This window comes from Myripristis murdjan, chromosome 13 (genome assembly GCF_902150065.1).
Source record: "Myripristis murdjan chromosome 13, fMyrMur1.1, whole genome shotgun sequence".
Lineage (NCBI taxonomy): Eukaryota > Metazoa > Chordata > Actinopteri > Holocentriformes > Holocentridae > Myripristis > Myripristis murdjan.
The window spans coordinates 42,268,072-42,285,032 of NC_043992.1; the positions used below are offsets into that span (position 1 = coordinate 42,268,072).

At 43.2% G+C, this 16,961-nt stretch overlaps 1 protein-coding gene across 1 annotated transcript in view; it reads left to right on the forward strand.

Moving 5' to 3' along the window:
* Window positions 1–16,961, forward strand: part of LOC115369841 (collagen alpha-4(IV) chain) — a 95,294-nt gene that overhangs the window by 62,057 nt on the left and 16,276 nt on the right. Inside the window, 5 exon segments of the mRNA XM_074933728.1 lie at window positions 2,148–2,326; window positions 8,792–8,855; window positions 13,413–13,487; window positions 15,340–15,447; window positions 15,602–15,709. Coding sequence (XP_074789829.1) covers window positions 2,148–2,326; window positions 8,792–8,855; window positions 13,413–13,487; window positions 15,340–15,447; window positions 15,602–15,709 — 534 coding nt within the window.

Genomic DNA, 16,961 nt, shown 5'->3' on the forward strand with positions numbered 1-16,961 from the left:
CGTCCGAAATTTCGGCTTCAAACTGGAATTGCGGAAAAACGGGAAATCGGAGCGGCTTGAAAATCGGCACGCCGCTTCTTCTCCACAAGACGCACATTTTTTGTATTTGGTGCGTGGATGCAGGTCAAAAGCTCTGCGCCCTGGAACCTTCGGAAGTTTTGGCCATTCATTGCAGATGGCCAAAATTTTCTGTAAAATTGGAATTTCGGGATTCCTTATAAAAGTAATAGCACACTTCTTATACACTATATTACCAAAAGTATTCGCTCACCCATTCAAATGATCAGAATCAGGTGTCCTAATCACTTGGCCTGGCCACAGGTGTATAAAATCAAGCACTCAGGCATGCAGACTGTGAAACAAGACATTTGTGAAAGAATGGGCCGCTCTCAGGAGCTCAGTGAATTCCAGCGTGGAACTGTCATAGGATGCCACCTGTGCAACAAATCCAGTCGTGAAATTTCCTCGCTCCTAAATATTCCACAGTCAACTGTCAGCTCTATTATAACAAAATGGAAGCGTTTGGGAACAACAGCAACTCAGCCACGAAGTGGTAGGCCACGTAAAGTGACGGAGAGGGGTCAGCGGATGCTGAAGCACATAGTGCAAAGAGGTCGCCGACTTTCTGCACAGTCAATTGCTACAGAGCTACAAACTTCATGTGACCTTCAGATTAGCCCAAGTACAGTACGCAGAGAGCTTCATGGAATGGGTTTCCATGGCCGAGCAGCTGCAGCCAAGCCACACATCACCAAGTGCAATGCAAAGCGTCGGATGCAATGGTGTAAAGCACGCCGCCACTGGCCTCTAGAGCAGTGGAGACGCGTTCTCTGGAGTGATGAATCACGCTTTTCCATCTGGCAATCTGATGGACGAGTCTGGGTTTGGAGGTTGCCAGGAGAACGGTACATTTCAGACTGCATTGTGCCGACTGTGAAATTTGGTGGAGGAGGAATTATGGTGTGGGGTTGTTTTTCAGGAGCTGGGCTTGGCCCCTTAATTCCAGTGAAAGGAACTTTGAATGCTTCAGGATACCAAAACATTTTGGACAATTCCATGCTCCCAACCTTGTGGGAACAGTTTGGAGCGGGCCCCTTCCTCTTCCAACATGACTGTGCACCAGTGCACTAAGCAAGGTCCATAAAGACATGGATGACAGAGTCTGGTGTGGATGAACTTGACTGGCCTGCACAGAGTCCTGACCTGAACCCGATAGAACACCTTTGGGATGAATTAGAGTGGAGACTGAGAGCCAGGCCTTCTCGACCAACATCAGTGTGTGACCTCACCAATGCGCTATTGGAAGAATGGTCAAAAATTCCTATAAACACTCTCCTCAACCTTGTGGACAGTCTTCCCAGAAGAGTTGAAGCTGTAATAGCTGCAAAAGGTGGACCGACATCATATTGAACTCTATGGGTTAGGAATGGGATGGCACTTCAGTTCATAGTATGAGTAAAGGCAGGTGAGCGAATACTTTTGGTAATATAGTGTATTTCTTATATACGCACATTTTGATATTTCATTGTGTGGGCCTAAAACGAAAGCTGTAGGAGGAGTAGCGCGCCGAAAAACGTTCAGAATAATAAACTATAATAAAAATAATATATATGCAAGATAATAAGATGTCAGAATCAGAATCAGAATCAGAATGCTTTTATTTGTCATTATAACAGAGAACTGTATAACGAAATTACTTTAAGTTACATCCTGTCCAAGAAAAACACAACACAAAAGACATGACAATACAGGGGTTTACAGGACCCACATAATAAATAGTTTACTGTGTAATAAGTAAACATTAATTATCATTATAGCTTCAGTATTGATCCTAATATTGAAGTGCTTCAGTGTTATAGGATGATGATGATGATGGAAACAGGGTTTGGGTTACGGGACGTGCATCAAGTTTCAAGTTCCCATGTGATATTTCTAACCATCAGTTAGATTTGACTCTATTTCCCAAGATCCTCTTGGGCATATGATCAGTCTTCAGAGGAGATGCTCAGATAGTGAGGAGGGTAGAACCGAGCCGAAGTGATGGATCCACGAGGAACCTGGCTCTGTTGGAATTGGCCAGGTTGTTGTACTGCCTAAACACACTGAAGCTTCTCTGTCTTTGCTTTAAATATGTTCTCTCTCCACAGGAAGTAAAGGCACCCGAGGGCCCAGAGGCAGGACGGGCTATCCAGGCCTTAATGGGCTCCCAGGTATCAAGGGCCCCAGGGGCCCCCCAGGGGCTTCTGGGAAACCTGGACTGTCAGGACCACCTGGCCCCCCTGGACCCCGAGGCATCATCGGATTCCCCGGGGAGACGGGAGATCCAGTAAGAACAGATTAATCTGGACTAAACTAGATTACACTGAATTAGCTACAATAAGTAGATTAAAGTAAACAACCCTAAATGAGGCTGAGCTTGATTAGACAAGAAAACATAAAAGTAAAAATAATTAAAGTCAACTTGACTAAATATGCAGAGTAGAACAGATGGAACTAAATTAGTTGTTTTTTAGTATATTTGACAGTGACAACATTTTTGTAAATATGACAGAATTAGTTAGAAAGGCAAATTTTCATCTGTAGTCCCTGGGCAGCCCCAAACATGAACAGACATGAAGAATAAAATTACTGAAGAGACAGACAGACAGAAACCAGAGAAACTACATGATCACCAGACAGCATCCCAGCGTCATCCCAGCGTCATCCCAGCGTGATTAACCTGCAGGCTGGGATGGGATCTACTGGTTTTGCTGGCAGAGTTTTTGGACCTATTTGCGGCCCTTAATGGCGGAGAGTCGTGTCCGCCTGCTGCGTGACGCACATCGCCTTACGTGGACGTGACTCCTGGAGAAAGGAGGTGTTTCCAAGTTTAAAGGCTGGGCTTCTGGCAAACTTCATACCTATTATTCCCTCTCCCCTTTCCCCAAACTTAGGTCTTAAATAATCAGGATTGTGAATTCGATTTAAGCAAAGAGAAGTCATGGCAGAAAACATTGCATGGCTGTAAAGGATAAGGAGAGCCATATGAACTGCTACAGCCAAGCTACTAAATAAAACTGATGGGGAACTTGAGAACAGAGATCCAAACCTTGATGTTTTGGCGGAATATCTAGAACAGCTGTCAAGTCAGTTTTACTTATATAGCCCAATATCACAAATTACAAATTTGTCTTGTAAAGTAGGGAACAACATTTCAGTGAATATGACCGGGACACTGAAACAGGGACAAAGGGAGAGGATTTGGATGACAAAACACATACTGCTTTATAATATATGGATAACATAAGCTCACGAAAAACAAGGATTAGACGAGCAATGCGCACAGATGGAGATTCAAGCAGTATCAGCTCTTCCAGTCAGAGGAACAACTGACAGAGAGTCAATACAGTCAAACTTCCCAAACTAGTCATACAGAAGTTTTCTGGGGAGATAAGTCAGTTAATATAAAACAGCCATACATAATAACGAAAGTTTGAGTAAAACAGATAAGTTTACTTATTTGAAGTCATTTTTTAATGGGTACAGCAGCGAGTGCAGTCACAGGCTTTGCACTGTCTGATGGTAATTATGATAGTGCAATTGAAACGCTCACCAGTCGATTTGGCCGCAAAGACCTGGTGACAAATGCACATATGAAGTGCACAGCCTTGATGCCATGGGTATTGTATCTGACACTTATGAAAGTCTGTCCCATATTGTTAAAATGATTCCAGAGGAAATTGCTCTCTGCCTTGAGCACGTTCGACAACGTGCTCAAGGCAAAAGATGTGATGGACTTTTTGAAACTGGAAGTGGAAAGTAGAGAGAGAACAGCAAATCTCACTCAAAGGAGGTACGCGGGGAGAGGTCCCAGGGATGCGGCGGCTGGCACGGTTGTCCTCGCTTGCGGGAGTGGTTGCGGCGCAGTGGTGGCGAACGGAGATGCGGGCGACCTGGGGAATGATCCTGGACAGACGGGGACTAGAGCGACTCGACATCTGGAGGATGCCATTACCCACGGGAATGTAGCGACTGGAGTAGGAACACAGGCATCTAGGATAAATCGGTGTATCAATAAAGCCATAATCAAGCATCGGAAATTAAAAGTTTTCAAAACTGTAAATAACTCTAGGTTAATCTGGGACGCACATAGTAAACCCAAAGGACTGTTAGGCGGACACATAAACATTAGAAGTATTCTCTCTAAAAATGAACAAGTGCAGCATCTTTTACAAGAATCGAACCTGGATTTTTTAGCTATATCTGAATCATGGTTGAATGAAAACTCGCCGCATGCGGCTATAAATGTGCCCGGCTTTAACATTTTTAGAAATGATCGTAAAGGTAGAAAGGGCGGAGGGGTTATGTGTTATGTAAAGGTCACAATCAGATGCAATGTAATTAAGATGGAACACTGTGAAATTGAATGTCTGGCTCTAAACATAATACTCTCACCAGAAATGTCCTTTACATTAATTGTCATTTACCGTCCGCCCTCATCAAATATCACCTTTTATGAAAAGTTCAGAGAATTATTGCAGCAATGTGATTTTAAAAGAGAGGTGATAGTACTTGGAGACATGAATGTGAACTGGGAAGATAAATCAGCACGAAAGCAACTTAAACAAGTTACAGACAGTTTTAACTTAACACAAATAATGTGTTGTTTCAAATGATGAAAGAACGAGATCAAGCCCTAAAAACATCAGTGAAATCCAAACTCATCACGGATAGGCACAAATTTACATCACTAAGGAATAAGGTGACAAGAGAACTTAGGAAAGCCAAGGCAAATTACTTCCTCCAGATAATAGTAAACAACAAGGGAAACTCCAAAATGATATGGCAGCAAATAAAGAAAATGACAGGACAAAATAGTACCAAAAAAACAGATTGAGCTGAAGATCAATGACACTCTAACCAATGAGAAGAGGGAGGTTGCTGAAGCCTTTAATTATTATTTTGTAAAATCAGTAGAGACCATCTCTGACAGTTTTCTTCCACATCAGAAATGCAATGCTAAGGCACCAAAACCGACTGGTCCTACCTTCAACTTTGTAAGAGTATCAGAAACTCAGGTTGCAAAGGTGATCAACTCACTAAATTCTAAGTGGTCAAAGGATGCATATGAAATGGACTCTACTATGATAAAGGATCTTGCCTGCTCACTGATCAAACCCATCACCCACATTGTGAACATCTCCTTCACTCACGGCCAGGGCAGCTTCCCTGAGTGTTGGAAGCCGGCAGTTGTTGTCCCTATTTTTAAGGATGCAGACCCTCACTCAGTTTCAAATTACCGTCCCATAAGCATCCTCCCGGTCATGTCCAAGATCATTGAAAAGTTAGCAGTAGACCAATTGATTTCTCATCTTAACCATAACCAACTGCTTCATCCAATGCAACATGGCTGTAGAGCCCATCATTCAACAGAAACGGCAACTGTCTATTTTATTGAATGGATCAAGTCTCTAATGGACAGAGGGGGTGTGGTGGGGGCAGTTTTCTTGGATCTCCGTAAAGCTTTTGATACAGTAAATCATAATATTCTTCAGTCTAAATTTGATAAATTTAATTTTTCTCAGTTTAACTCCAACTGGTTCAAATCATACCTTACCTCCCGATCACAGTGTGTTAAAATACAGAACGCAAAATCAACCTTTAAGGATCTCAAGACAGGTGTCCCCCAAGGTTCAATCCTGGGCCCTATTCGCTGGTAAATATATCCAAGTGGCTAAACAACTGTCATCTGCAACTGAATTCATCCAAAACTGTGGCTATGTTTTTTACCAAAGCAAAAACATTGAACACTGAACCTGCCGTTTTTTTCTCCGGACAAAGAATCAAAACCGTTAATGAATTCAAATATCCAGGCATCATGCTAGACAATAATCTCGCATTTAAATATCATGTAAAAAAAAGTATGCAGAATCCTCAGAGCTTCACTTGGAAATTTCAGGCACCTCAGAAATCATATGTCCACAGAAGCAGCAAAAATGTTCATGTTCTCTCCACCAAGATCAAACCAAGATCCTTCCATCATTGCACAATCCTCAATAAATACGGGCTACTTAGCTGGAACAATCTTGTCTTTTTCAAAAATTGTTGCCTCATGTATAAAATCCGGCGCAACCTAGCTCCACCTCCACTTTGCAGCCTTATTCAGTTTAGATCACCTGCAGCAAGCAGTACCAGAGGGGCATCCAGAGGGGACTGTGAAATACCACTCAGGAAAACCTCATTTGGACAATCGGTTTTCTCTTGTAGGGCAGGCAAAGACTGGAACACAATACCGCAAAGCATAAGGGAGTCCCTCCCATACAGCTCTTTTAAAGTCAAATTAAAAAAATGGCTGACCGAAAACCAAGCTTGTCAACACTAACCTCTGAACCTGAGCCCTCTGTAGCACATGGCCTAATCTTAATTTACTTGCAGCGTTGCTGTTGTTGTTGTTGTTGTTGTTGTTATTCTTGTTATTGATAATATGATTGTGAATATTGCTACTGTAATCTGTTGCTTTTAGGTATAGCCATAATCCTTCTGGCAGGGGGACTACCAATGGAAATTAGTCTTTTGGCTATAATTGGGTGCATTTACATTTTACTGTCTTTTAAAATGTTTATTAATGTACACTGTCCCTCTCTAACAAATAAAGGTTAAATAAATAAATAAATAAGGAGAGAAAACAATCAGCATGAGGAAAGAAAGGCTGGTCGCAACAAGGAGCGCAGAACAAGAAGGCCATACAGCAGCATCACGGCATCAGCTGCAGCCCTAACCCTAACCCTAACTTGGAGATGAAATGATGACACTGACTGTTTGTTTTGTGGAAAGGCAGATCATAAATCATTGGAATACACAGACTTTACTATGGAAATCAGGAGAGAAAAACTGAAATTTGGCAGGTGTTTCAAATGTGTTTTGTATTGTAGGGCGCAAGGCATCGTATGTGAATCATGTTGCAAAAGACCCGTCAAAACGCGCATGATGAATGTTGACAAAAAGACAAAAGGACAGAAAATGAAGCGTACTTCAGGCTGCTGCATGCATTTTTGATCCCACTGGACTCTTATCTCCATTCACCATGAGAGTAAACTGTCTTTTTCAGGAAATGTGGGAAAGAGAAATTGCATGGGATCAAGATCCTTCTGAAAATTTAGTGGAAAAATTGCATCAGTGGTGCTCAGGAATTCCATGTCAGCTTGGATACAGCGTTTCGTATATAACACACAAAACAAAGAAAAACACTGTGGAGAGCTGCGCACAGATGAGATACAACAAGCAGAAAGATACTGGATGAAGCTCTCAACCGAAATGGATAACTTGTTGAATACCGATTGGACAACAATCACAAATCATTACTATTAGACCATTATTTTGACCCAAGGAAGACTAGCAACTGTCATGAGACAGTTAGCTAATGGGGATCCTCCATAAAACTAAAAAAAAAAAAAAAAAAAAAAAACTCAAATTGCATGAATGTGGACTGTTACTCCCAGAAGCATCCATACATTTTGCCAGGTAGTTTTCAGAACTTGTGATCAGAGGAGCACATGAAGATGTGATGCAGTCAGGCATCAAACATATTGGATAGTGAGGCGTAGATGACCAAGAGATGTGTCCAGTGTTGCTTGAGCTGTAAACGAGCTCGAGTAAAGGCAGGTCAGCGCACCCTTACCAACAGGACGCATTGATATGTTGCATGTTTTTGAAACTGCTGGTGTGGATTTGGATCGCTGAATATGACACTGCATAAAAAGGTATTTATGGCTTTATTCACATGTGCTGTAAACAAGCTGTGCATTTAGAATTAGGGTCAGATCTGTTTGCCGATGCATTCTCAGTGGCCTTTAGGAGATTTATTCCTACTCTGATGATGCCAGGACTTTTAAAAGAGCTGATCAGGATCTGAAATTTCTGTAGACTGTGAGGCGAAAAGAAACACAGAAATTGTTTGCAGAGAAAAGAATTTCCTGGAAATATATTGTGGAGCGAGCCGCCTGGTGGGATGGCATGTGGGAGCGCTTGGTGAGATCAGTCAAGACATGCCTACGAAATGTGCTTGGAAGGTCCCACCTTGAATTTTCAGAACTTAAGACACTAATATGTGAAACGGATGCTGTTATAAATCTTCATACAGAAAGTAGTGAAGCCTCACCTCTCCCACCAGCTCAGACAAAGGCTTACTACTCTTCCTTCATACCCTGCCCACGATTCAAACACCACCCAGCTGAAAAAGGGATGGCAGTATCGTCAGAGATTGATTAACTGTTTTTGGAATTGTTGGAGGAAAGATTACTTGATGGAACTCCGCTCTGCACATTGCTTGAGTTCATTCAACCAATCTGTGCCATTTAAGGTTGGAGATGTATTGCTGCATGAAGATAAACAACCGAAACACGTGGAAAATGGGACAGATTGAAGAAACATTTATGGGAGGAGACGGTAAAATTAGGCCACGTGCTGTTCGACTTCTGACTCAACTTGACATCAGGAGACCCGCTCAACTCGACATGTTGAATTTATTTAATGATAGACCGCAGAGAATGCCGGCTCCTCGTTGCTTTGTAATTAACTGGAGGTTCTCAGGTCCCTCCACTTTCCAAATGGATTAGAGTATCATGCTCAACTTTAGATGTGTTCTGCATGTGCATCAGTGCACATGCAGCTTGAAATTAACATTCTTATTTTTACATGATATGAAAGACAAACTTGAATCAACAGTGATAGTAATGAAATAATAATCTTTGTTTAGTTCTGTACCGACTTCCTGTTTGGGGCCTGAAACCTTGAACTGGACTTTGTGTTGCAGGGAGATGCAGGACTCGCCGGAGAGCCCGGCACACACGGCCTGCAGGGCTGCACAGGGCTCAAAGGTAGGAGGAATACCTACTGCACCACAGCATAACGCATCATGACACAGCGTGTCTATGGATATTCTCATTTATCCAGGTCATCGTTCTCTTTGGGCAAATTGAATCGTAGGCAACTGGACTAATATTTGTCTTAGGAAGACGTTTGGCCTCTTATCCAAGGGGCTTCATCAGGTCATGCGCATCGGTCTTTCTAGTCCGCACTAGTCTGACAAAGACAGTGGAGTAAGGTCCAGGTATTTAACCTCTGTGGGAGTGTCCACCAAAAATGCCTGTGGGCAGAGGTGGGAAGTAACGAAGTACAAATACTTCGTTACCCTACTTAAGTAGATTTTTCAGGTATCTGTACTTTACTTGAGTATTTAATTTTCTGCCTACTTTTTACTTTTACTCCCTACATTTGAACACAAATATCTGTACTTTCTACTCCTTACATTGTCAAAACAGGCTCGTTACTTCTCTCTCCCTCTCTCTCTCTTTTTGGTGGGGGCGGGCGGGCTCGTTACCACCAAGAAAAACATTACAACACCTGCACCGGCACCGTACGAGAACAAAAGGCAGAGAAACTTTCCAGGCTACAGCAGCGCACTGACATAGATTGTGAAACAAAGCGAAGAGTTGCCACTCTGCTGTATTTTCACTGGCTAACAGCAGCACACTGGCTTAGCTTGTCTATTCAGAGAAGAGGTATCACTTCGGCTTATTTTTCATTCTATGTTATCACATGCATACTACTGCTCATTCATTGGTAGCTGAATTGTTAGGTCTGTTTGATAAGTAATTTACATTTTTAAAACAAATAATAATTTAACATATTTTTAAATTATTGGAGTCAACATCTACTCCTTCAAGATAATTTATTATGTTCTACAACTCATAAACATACACCAACACTACATACTGAGTGTTTGAGCAGCATATCTCCTCTGTGCTACAAAAGATCAGTGGTAAAATTTATTAACATTAACGCTGAAGCCCTCCCCCACAGTTTCCAAAAATCCTGGAGGAAACCCTGCACAGAGAGGGAAAGGGAGAGAGGGCGCGGGGCGTGAGAGCAGTTAAGAAAAAGAAAACCATAAAGAGAAATCTGGAGACATGGAGGAAGACAGTTGCCAGGGAAGATAACGTTAGTCGATGACAAAACAGAGTCAGAGAAGCAAGAAAAAATCTGTTAAAAGTCATATACGTTAAGTATATTAAGTATTGAGAGTACCAAAGCTGTTATCAAGGTACTCATTCAAGACCTCTGGTCAGTTCAGTCTTGATTATTGTGTGAAACTGGGCTTGCAGCAAAACTAGAATGTTGCGTGATTTTCATTCTCTCTGTACCAGCACTTTGCAGGTTGTTAATAAAAGAGGAAATGTTCCTGTTTTGTGTGCCCAGAACTTTTTTTCATCAAAAAGTTATCAAAAAGGTATATGTATCATTAATGGTAAAAAAAAATAAAATAAAATAAATAAATTAAAAAAAATCATTTTTACTTTTTACTTTTGTACTTAAGTACATTTCAGAGCCTGTACTTTCTTACTTTTACTTGAGTAAAGAAGTTGAATTGGTACTTCTACTTTTACCAGAGTCTTTTCTCACACAAGTATCTTTACTTCTACTTAAGTACAGAATGTCAGTACTTTTGCCACCTCTGCCTGTGGGTGTGTTCATGAAGGCACTGGTTTCACTGGACCATTGTTGTGGTCTGGTGAAGCGACAGTCGTCAGAGTCAAGTGAAACCCTGGTGAACGCCGATCACTGAGTCGTCTGAGGTTAATTTGTTGATCCTCCTGGGTATCGATGAAAGGGCAACATTAGGGGAGAGTGGGGTCATTTGTGCCAAGGGGCAAGTAGTGCCACCCCTCTTATCTAGAAAACCATAGAAGAAGTTGGTCATGTCACATATTTTTGAAGAGGCATCCATTTCTCTCATCCTGCAAAGAAGGGAGACACATGTTAGCTCAAAACAGCTGGGGGATGCATTTTTTTCAAAATGGTGGGCTTGGGGTAATTTGTGCCAAAGGGCCTGGGGTAAGTTGTGCCAGTGGGACAACTTGTGATTATATACTACATATTACTTTATTGTATTTTATTGTTATTGTACATTGTCTTCTTACCTTTGATCACTAAAACTATTCAGATTCAGATGAAGATGATTTGCAGGTGCTCATTTCTGAATTTTTATTTTGTTCTGGGTATGTGTTCACGTGGCGCTCGGCCTCGTTATAGAAAAGTGGCCTGTGATCTTGTTAAAATAATAAATAAATGTTAAATAAATAATTTTGTATTGAATTTGTTTTGCTTTTATATAGCATTATCATTTGTGAGATTAAAATGATCTGTTTTACTTCAATTATCAATGGCACAATTTACCCCAGTGTATTCTCCCTAATGGCACAATTTACCCCGCACCGGGGGCAAGTTGTGCCACAAAACCACTTTTTTTTCAAAAGCTATATTTCTCAAACACTTTATATAAGATCCAAAGTGATTGTTCCCAGGGATGCACAACATCCTAAACTATATGTGCATATTTTAGTTGGAGGCATTACTGTAATCCCCTCGCTTTAAAGGCACTTTAAGTAAAAATTGGCACTACTTACCCCACTCTCCCCTATAGATTCGAGATAGGTGGTGCCGCAGACCCTCTCCCCTGTTGAGGGATGTTTTTTCCACTTTCACATAGATGGCCTCTTTTACTCCTCTCTCAAACCCTCTATCCTCCCTGTCCAAAATCTTAACATTGCTGTCTTCAAAGGAGTGTGCCTTTTTCTTTAGATGTGAATAGACAGCTGAGACTGGACCTGAGGAGTTCGCCCTTCTGTGTTGGGCCATGCGTTTGTTCACTGGTTGTTTTGTTTCCCCAATGTGTAAGTCCTTGCATTCCTCACTGCATTGGATGGCATATATCAGGTTGCTCTTCTGATTGTGTGGTGTCCTGTCTTTAGGGTGATCCAGTTTCTGCCTTAGAGTGTTTCCGGGTTTGAAACATACAGGGATTTGATGTTCCTCCTGAGTTTCTCTGAAACCCCAGACACATACGGAATCACAATATTTTTGCGTTAGTCTTTCATTTTCTCAGCATCATCAGTGTTGTTATTCTTTCTGGAGCGTGTTTTGCCAAAAGCCCAACTCGGATAGCCACAAGTTTTCAGGACTCCCCTTAGGTGTTTGTGTTCTTCAGCTTGGGCCTGAGTGGAGGTTGGTACATTATCTGCCCTGTGTTGCAAGGTTCTGATAACCCCCAGTTTGTGCTCCAGTGGATGGTGTGAGTCAAAAAGAAGGTACTGGTCTGTGTTGGTGGGTTTCCTGTATACCCCAATGTGGAGGCTCCTTTCCTCATCAAAGTGCACATCACAGTCCAAAAATGGTAAGTGGTTGTCTTTAACATCTTCTCTAGTGAACTTGATGTTTTTGTCCACTGAGTTGATGTGATCGGTAAAAGCCTGTACACCTTGGGTTTTGATCTTCACCCATGTGTCATCCACATGCCTGAACCAATGGCTTGGAGGCTTCCTTTGTATGAGTTTATGGCTTATGGACTTATACATTGGGGAAACAAAACAACCAGTGAACAAACGCATGGCCCAACAAAAGAAGGGCGAACTCCTCAGGTCCAGTCTCAGCTGTCTATTCACATCTAAAGGAAAAGGCACACTCCTTTGAAGACAGCAATGTTAAGATTTTGGACAGGGAGGATAGAGGGTTTGAGAGAGGAGTAAAAGAGGCCATATATGTGAAAGTGGAAAAAACATCCCTCAACAGGGGAGGGGGTCTGCGGCACCACCTATCTCTGATTTATAATGTTGCCCTTTCATCGGTACCCAGGAGGATCAACAAACTAACCAAAGACAACTCAGCGATCGGCGTTCACCGGGGTTTCACCTGACTCTGACGACTGTTGCTTCACCAGACCACAACAATGGTCAAGTGAAACCAGTGCCTTCATGAAAACACCCACAGGCATTAAGGTGGACACTCCCACAGAGGTTAAATACCTGGACCTTACCCCACTGTCTTTGTCAGACTTGTGCGGACTAGAAAGACCGATGCGCATGAACTGATGAAGCCCCTTGAATAAGAGGCCAAACGTCTTCCTAAGACAAATACAAGTCCAGTTGCCTACGATTCAATTTGCCCAAAGAGATCATGACACAGGACAACACAGCACTGGCCTCCAGTGGCCAGAAAACATCTTTAGTTTGCACTTAAACAATACAGGCACTATTGTACTTTGCATTTAGGCCCCTTCCTTCTCTTTTCTTTTGTATTGTCTTGTATTTTAACTCTGTAATATTATATATATTATATGCATTGTGATGAATCATTGTGTTGCTGTATTGTTGTATGTTTTAACCCCAGGCTACAGGTGAAATTTGTCTTTGGGAAAAAATCATGTTTGAATTGAATTGAAGGTTCACTGTGGCTCACACTATCCACTTCCTGTCTCCACTGTGACTGACCCAAACCCAGAATGTGGACGTTCATGATGAAACAGCTTCATTATTAAAGCTTTGTTTTTGTTTTTTTGTTTTTTTGTTTCTTTCTGTGTTTCTGTGTCTGTGTGTTAGGTGACAGAGGGGAGTCCATCGGTGTTCCTGGTCCACCTGGAGACAAAGGGCCTCCGGGACCGTGCGGGCAAACAGGTGAGAGTCTGGATCTGCTTCATCCTGATGATGATGATGATGATGCCAGGGGATTGGGTCCACCTGAGCCATGTCAATGCCAACAGCTGAAAACAGGGCCAGCACTGGCTGTGCCTACATGTGCCAGGATGCATTGCATGAGATGCCCATTGGCCAAATTCTTCCAAAATATATATATCTAACATCCTAATGTGTGTGTGTGTGTGTGTGTGTGTGTGTGTGTGTATATATATATACACTACTCACAAAAAGTTAGGGATATTTGGCTTTCGGGTGAAATTTACGGAAAATGTAAAAAGTTCATGCTACAGTGATATTATATCATGAAAGTAGGGCATTTAAGTAGAAGCATGCACTGGTGATTTCCTCATCTCAAACAATTTATTGAAATAAAAGCCAACAACAGTGGTCGGTATACCACAACAAAAAATGTCAATGTCTCAATAACTTGTCATGTGCCCTTGAGCATCAATTACAACTTGACAACGACGTCTCATGCTGTTCACAAGTCGACTTATTGTCTGCTGAGGCATGGCATCCCACTCTTCTTGAAGGGCGGCCCTCAGGATATTGAGGTTCTGGAGTACAGAGCTCCGAGCCTCTACACGGCGACTCAGCTGATCCCATAGGTTTTCTATGGGATTCAGGTCTGAGAAAGTGCAGGCCACTCCATCTGAGGTACCCCAGTCTCCAGCAACCGTTCCCTAATGATACGACCTCGATGAGCTGGAGCATTGTCGTCCATGAAGATGAAATTAGGCCTGTGTTGTTCATGTAGGGGCACAATGACTGGATTAATGATGTTATTCAGGTAGTATGGGCTTGTCACTGTACCATTAGGGCAGTTCTGTATTGACTAGACACACCTGCCCACACTGTAACACCACCACCACCAAAGGCTTGTCTGGTGACAACAGTGGCTGATGCCTAGGGCTCTCCTTGACGTCTCCAACATCGTTGGCGGCCATCATTTCTGCTCAACATGAATCGGCTTTCATCAGAGAACAGCACTGAGGCCCACTGGTCCCTCGTTCAGCATAAATGCTCCCTGGCCCATGCAAGACGATGACACCTGTGCCTGGTGGTGTGGTCAGGTACCCTTGCAGGTCGTCTAGCACGCAGACCATACTGATGTAAACGGTTTCGAATGGTCTGACGTGACACTTGGGTGCCTCTCACCTCCCTTAAATGTGCCTGGAGTTGAGTGGCATTCATCATCCGGTTCCACAGGGTACTGTTCACAATGAAGCGGTCATCAGTGTGGGATGTGGCCAAAGGACGTCCACTTCTCTGCCTTTCTGTGACTCTTCCAGTCTCTCTGTATCTCTGTTGCAACCTGCTGATGACACTCTGTGACACTCTAAGCTCAGTGGCCACTTCTGTCTGAGAACATCGTGTTTGAAGCCTCGCAATGGCGAGGTGCTGCTGATCAATTGTTAGGTGTCGTCTTGGTCTCATGATGTCAAAATGTGAACAGCATGATGAGGAGGACTGTTTAAATACCAATTCTAATTGAACCAGGAAATTTATTGGTCGATTCATGGATCAAACACCTGTTGTGAATTTTGCCGTTAAACTCCTTGTTAGAGAACAGCAACTTGTGCAAAAGGTACTGAAACACTGAACAGTTGGACATGTGCATTCAAAAGTTTACAGAAGGTCACATTAAGTTCACCTGTAAAGGTTATAATGCATTTTAGGTTCATCCTGAAATTTCACCCGAAAGCCGAATATCCCTAACTTTTTGTGAGTAGTGTATATATATATAGCACTACACATATATGTATATATGATAATACATACGTAATGGTCTAAAATATTTTTAGATGCTAATATACTCTCTCTCTTTCAGGCCAGTCAGGACAGCTGGGCGATCAAGGAGAACCAGGGTTCCCTGGAGCTCCAGGACCCAAAGGATCTAAAGGAGGTCCAGGCCAACAGGGCGAGCCAGGCCCAGCAGGTGGGATGTGTGTGTGTGTGTGTGTGTGTGTGTGTGTGTCTGTAGGGTGGGGGGGTGGAGGGGGGTGTCAATCTGTCGATCTATCCATCTATCTGACAATCAATCAATCATTTGGATCTCCTGATCTCTCTACAAATCACCGTCTGTCTGCTAGGTGTGGTTGGCCCACCAGGGCCCAGCGGTCGTCCAGGTTCTCCAGGTTCTCCAGGTGCACCTGGTCAGCCAGGACCTAAAGGAGAGTACGGCTGTCAAGGCCTGCAAGGTCAGAGCATGACTCTGTTTCTGTTATTACCCTTACTATTGATCTATTGATTGGCTGATTATTATTATTAGTATTATTGTTGTTGTTCTTGTTGTTGGTGGTGGTGGAGCTGACTAATGTAGCTTTCACAACCTGCTGATCTGCTAATCAAAGAAATCAGACGTCATGAAGACAGTTTTAATAAGCAGCTGTTACACCCCAGAAGATGATCAGCTGGAGCTCCATCACTCTTCAAAGTAAAAGCAGATCAGATCATCACGCCGACCGCTCGAACAATCAGCTGCCTTTGCCACAGTTAACCAGCAGATCCTCTTCTCTGCACTCGCTGAGCTTCTCGCCGGTCTGAGGGGGAGATCTTTCAGAGTGTCATGGAGAGGGGAAGTCCCGCACTTGGAGTACATGACTGTGAAACACTGACCTTTTTGCTTGTCGCGGGAGTTGACGGTCATCACTGTAGCAGTTTATGTACCACCGAGCACTGATGTGAAGGAGGCTATGGGCGAACTTTACCACAACATCAGCTTGCTGCAGTAGAGTTCTCATATTCTGCCCGAACCCGACCCGACCCGACCCGACCCGGGCCTAAAATTTACGTGAATTGGGCAGGTCGGGTCGGGCTTCGGGTTCTGTGGGGGATTTTTTTTTTTTTTTTTTTAAATAAAAAAAATAGAATTATGTGTTCTGTTATTGATTATGATGTTTCATTTTTATGTGACTGGTGGAGAGAGTGAGAGACTGCATTGGATTTGGAGGCTAAACTTTCAGTGACAGACAGACAACCAGCTGTGCGAGCGCAGCGCAAACAAGTGAGAGAGAGTTGCAGCAGTATCCCGCTGTGCTGGCAGACTCGGCAGCAGGGACGGTTTCTGCTATGGGCAGTGCAGCTGCCCAGGGCGCAATCTACTTGGGGGCGCCAAGAAAAAAAATCTCCAGTTTTCTAGACTACCGTATTGACCCGCACATGCCGCGGCACCATCAGTCGGCATCAGCCGGGCCGGCCGCAGCACCGTCCAATACCGCGCCCACCCGTCAGGTCTGTCAGATCTGACAGTTGAGCTGCCTGATGCTGGCCGGTGCCGCAGCCGGCCCGCCTTATACCGACTGATGGTGCCTCGGTGCCGCGGCCGACCGTCTCTGCTAAATAATGGCGAATTTGGCGATTTTTTTTTTTTTTTTTTGGGCTTTATCGGGCTGTCGGGCCTAAAGTTCGGCTAATTAGTCGGGTCGGGTCGGGCCTCGGGCTGGCCCAGTT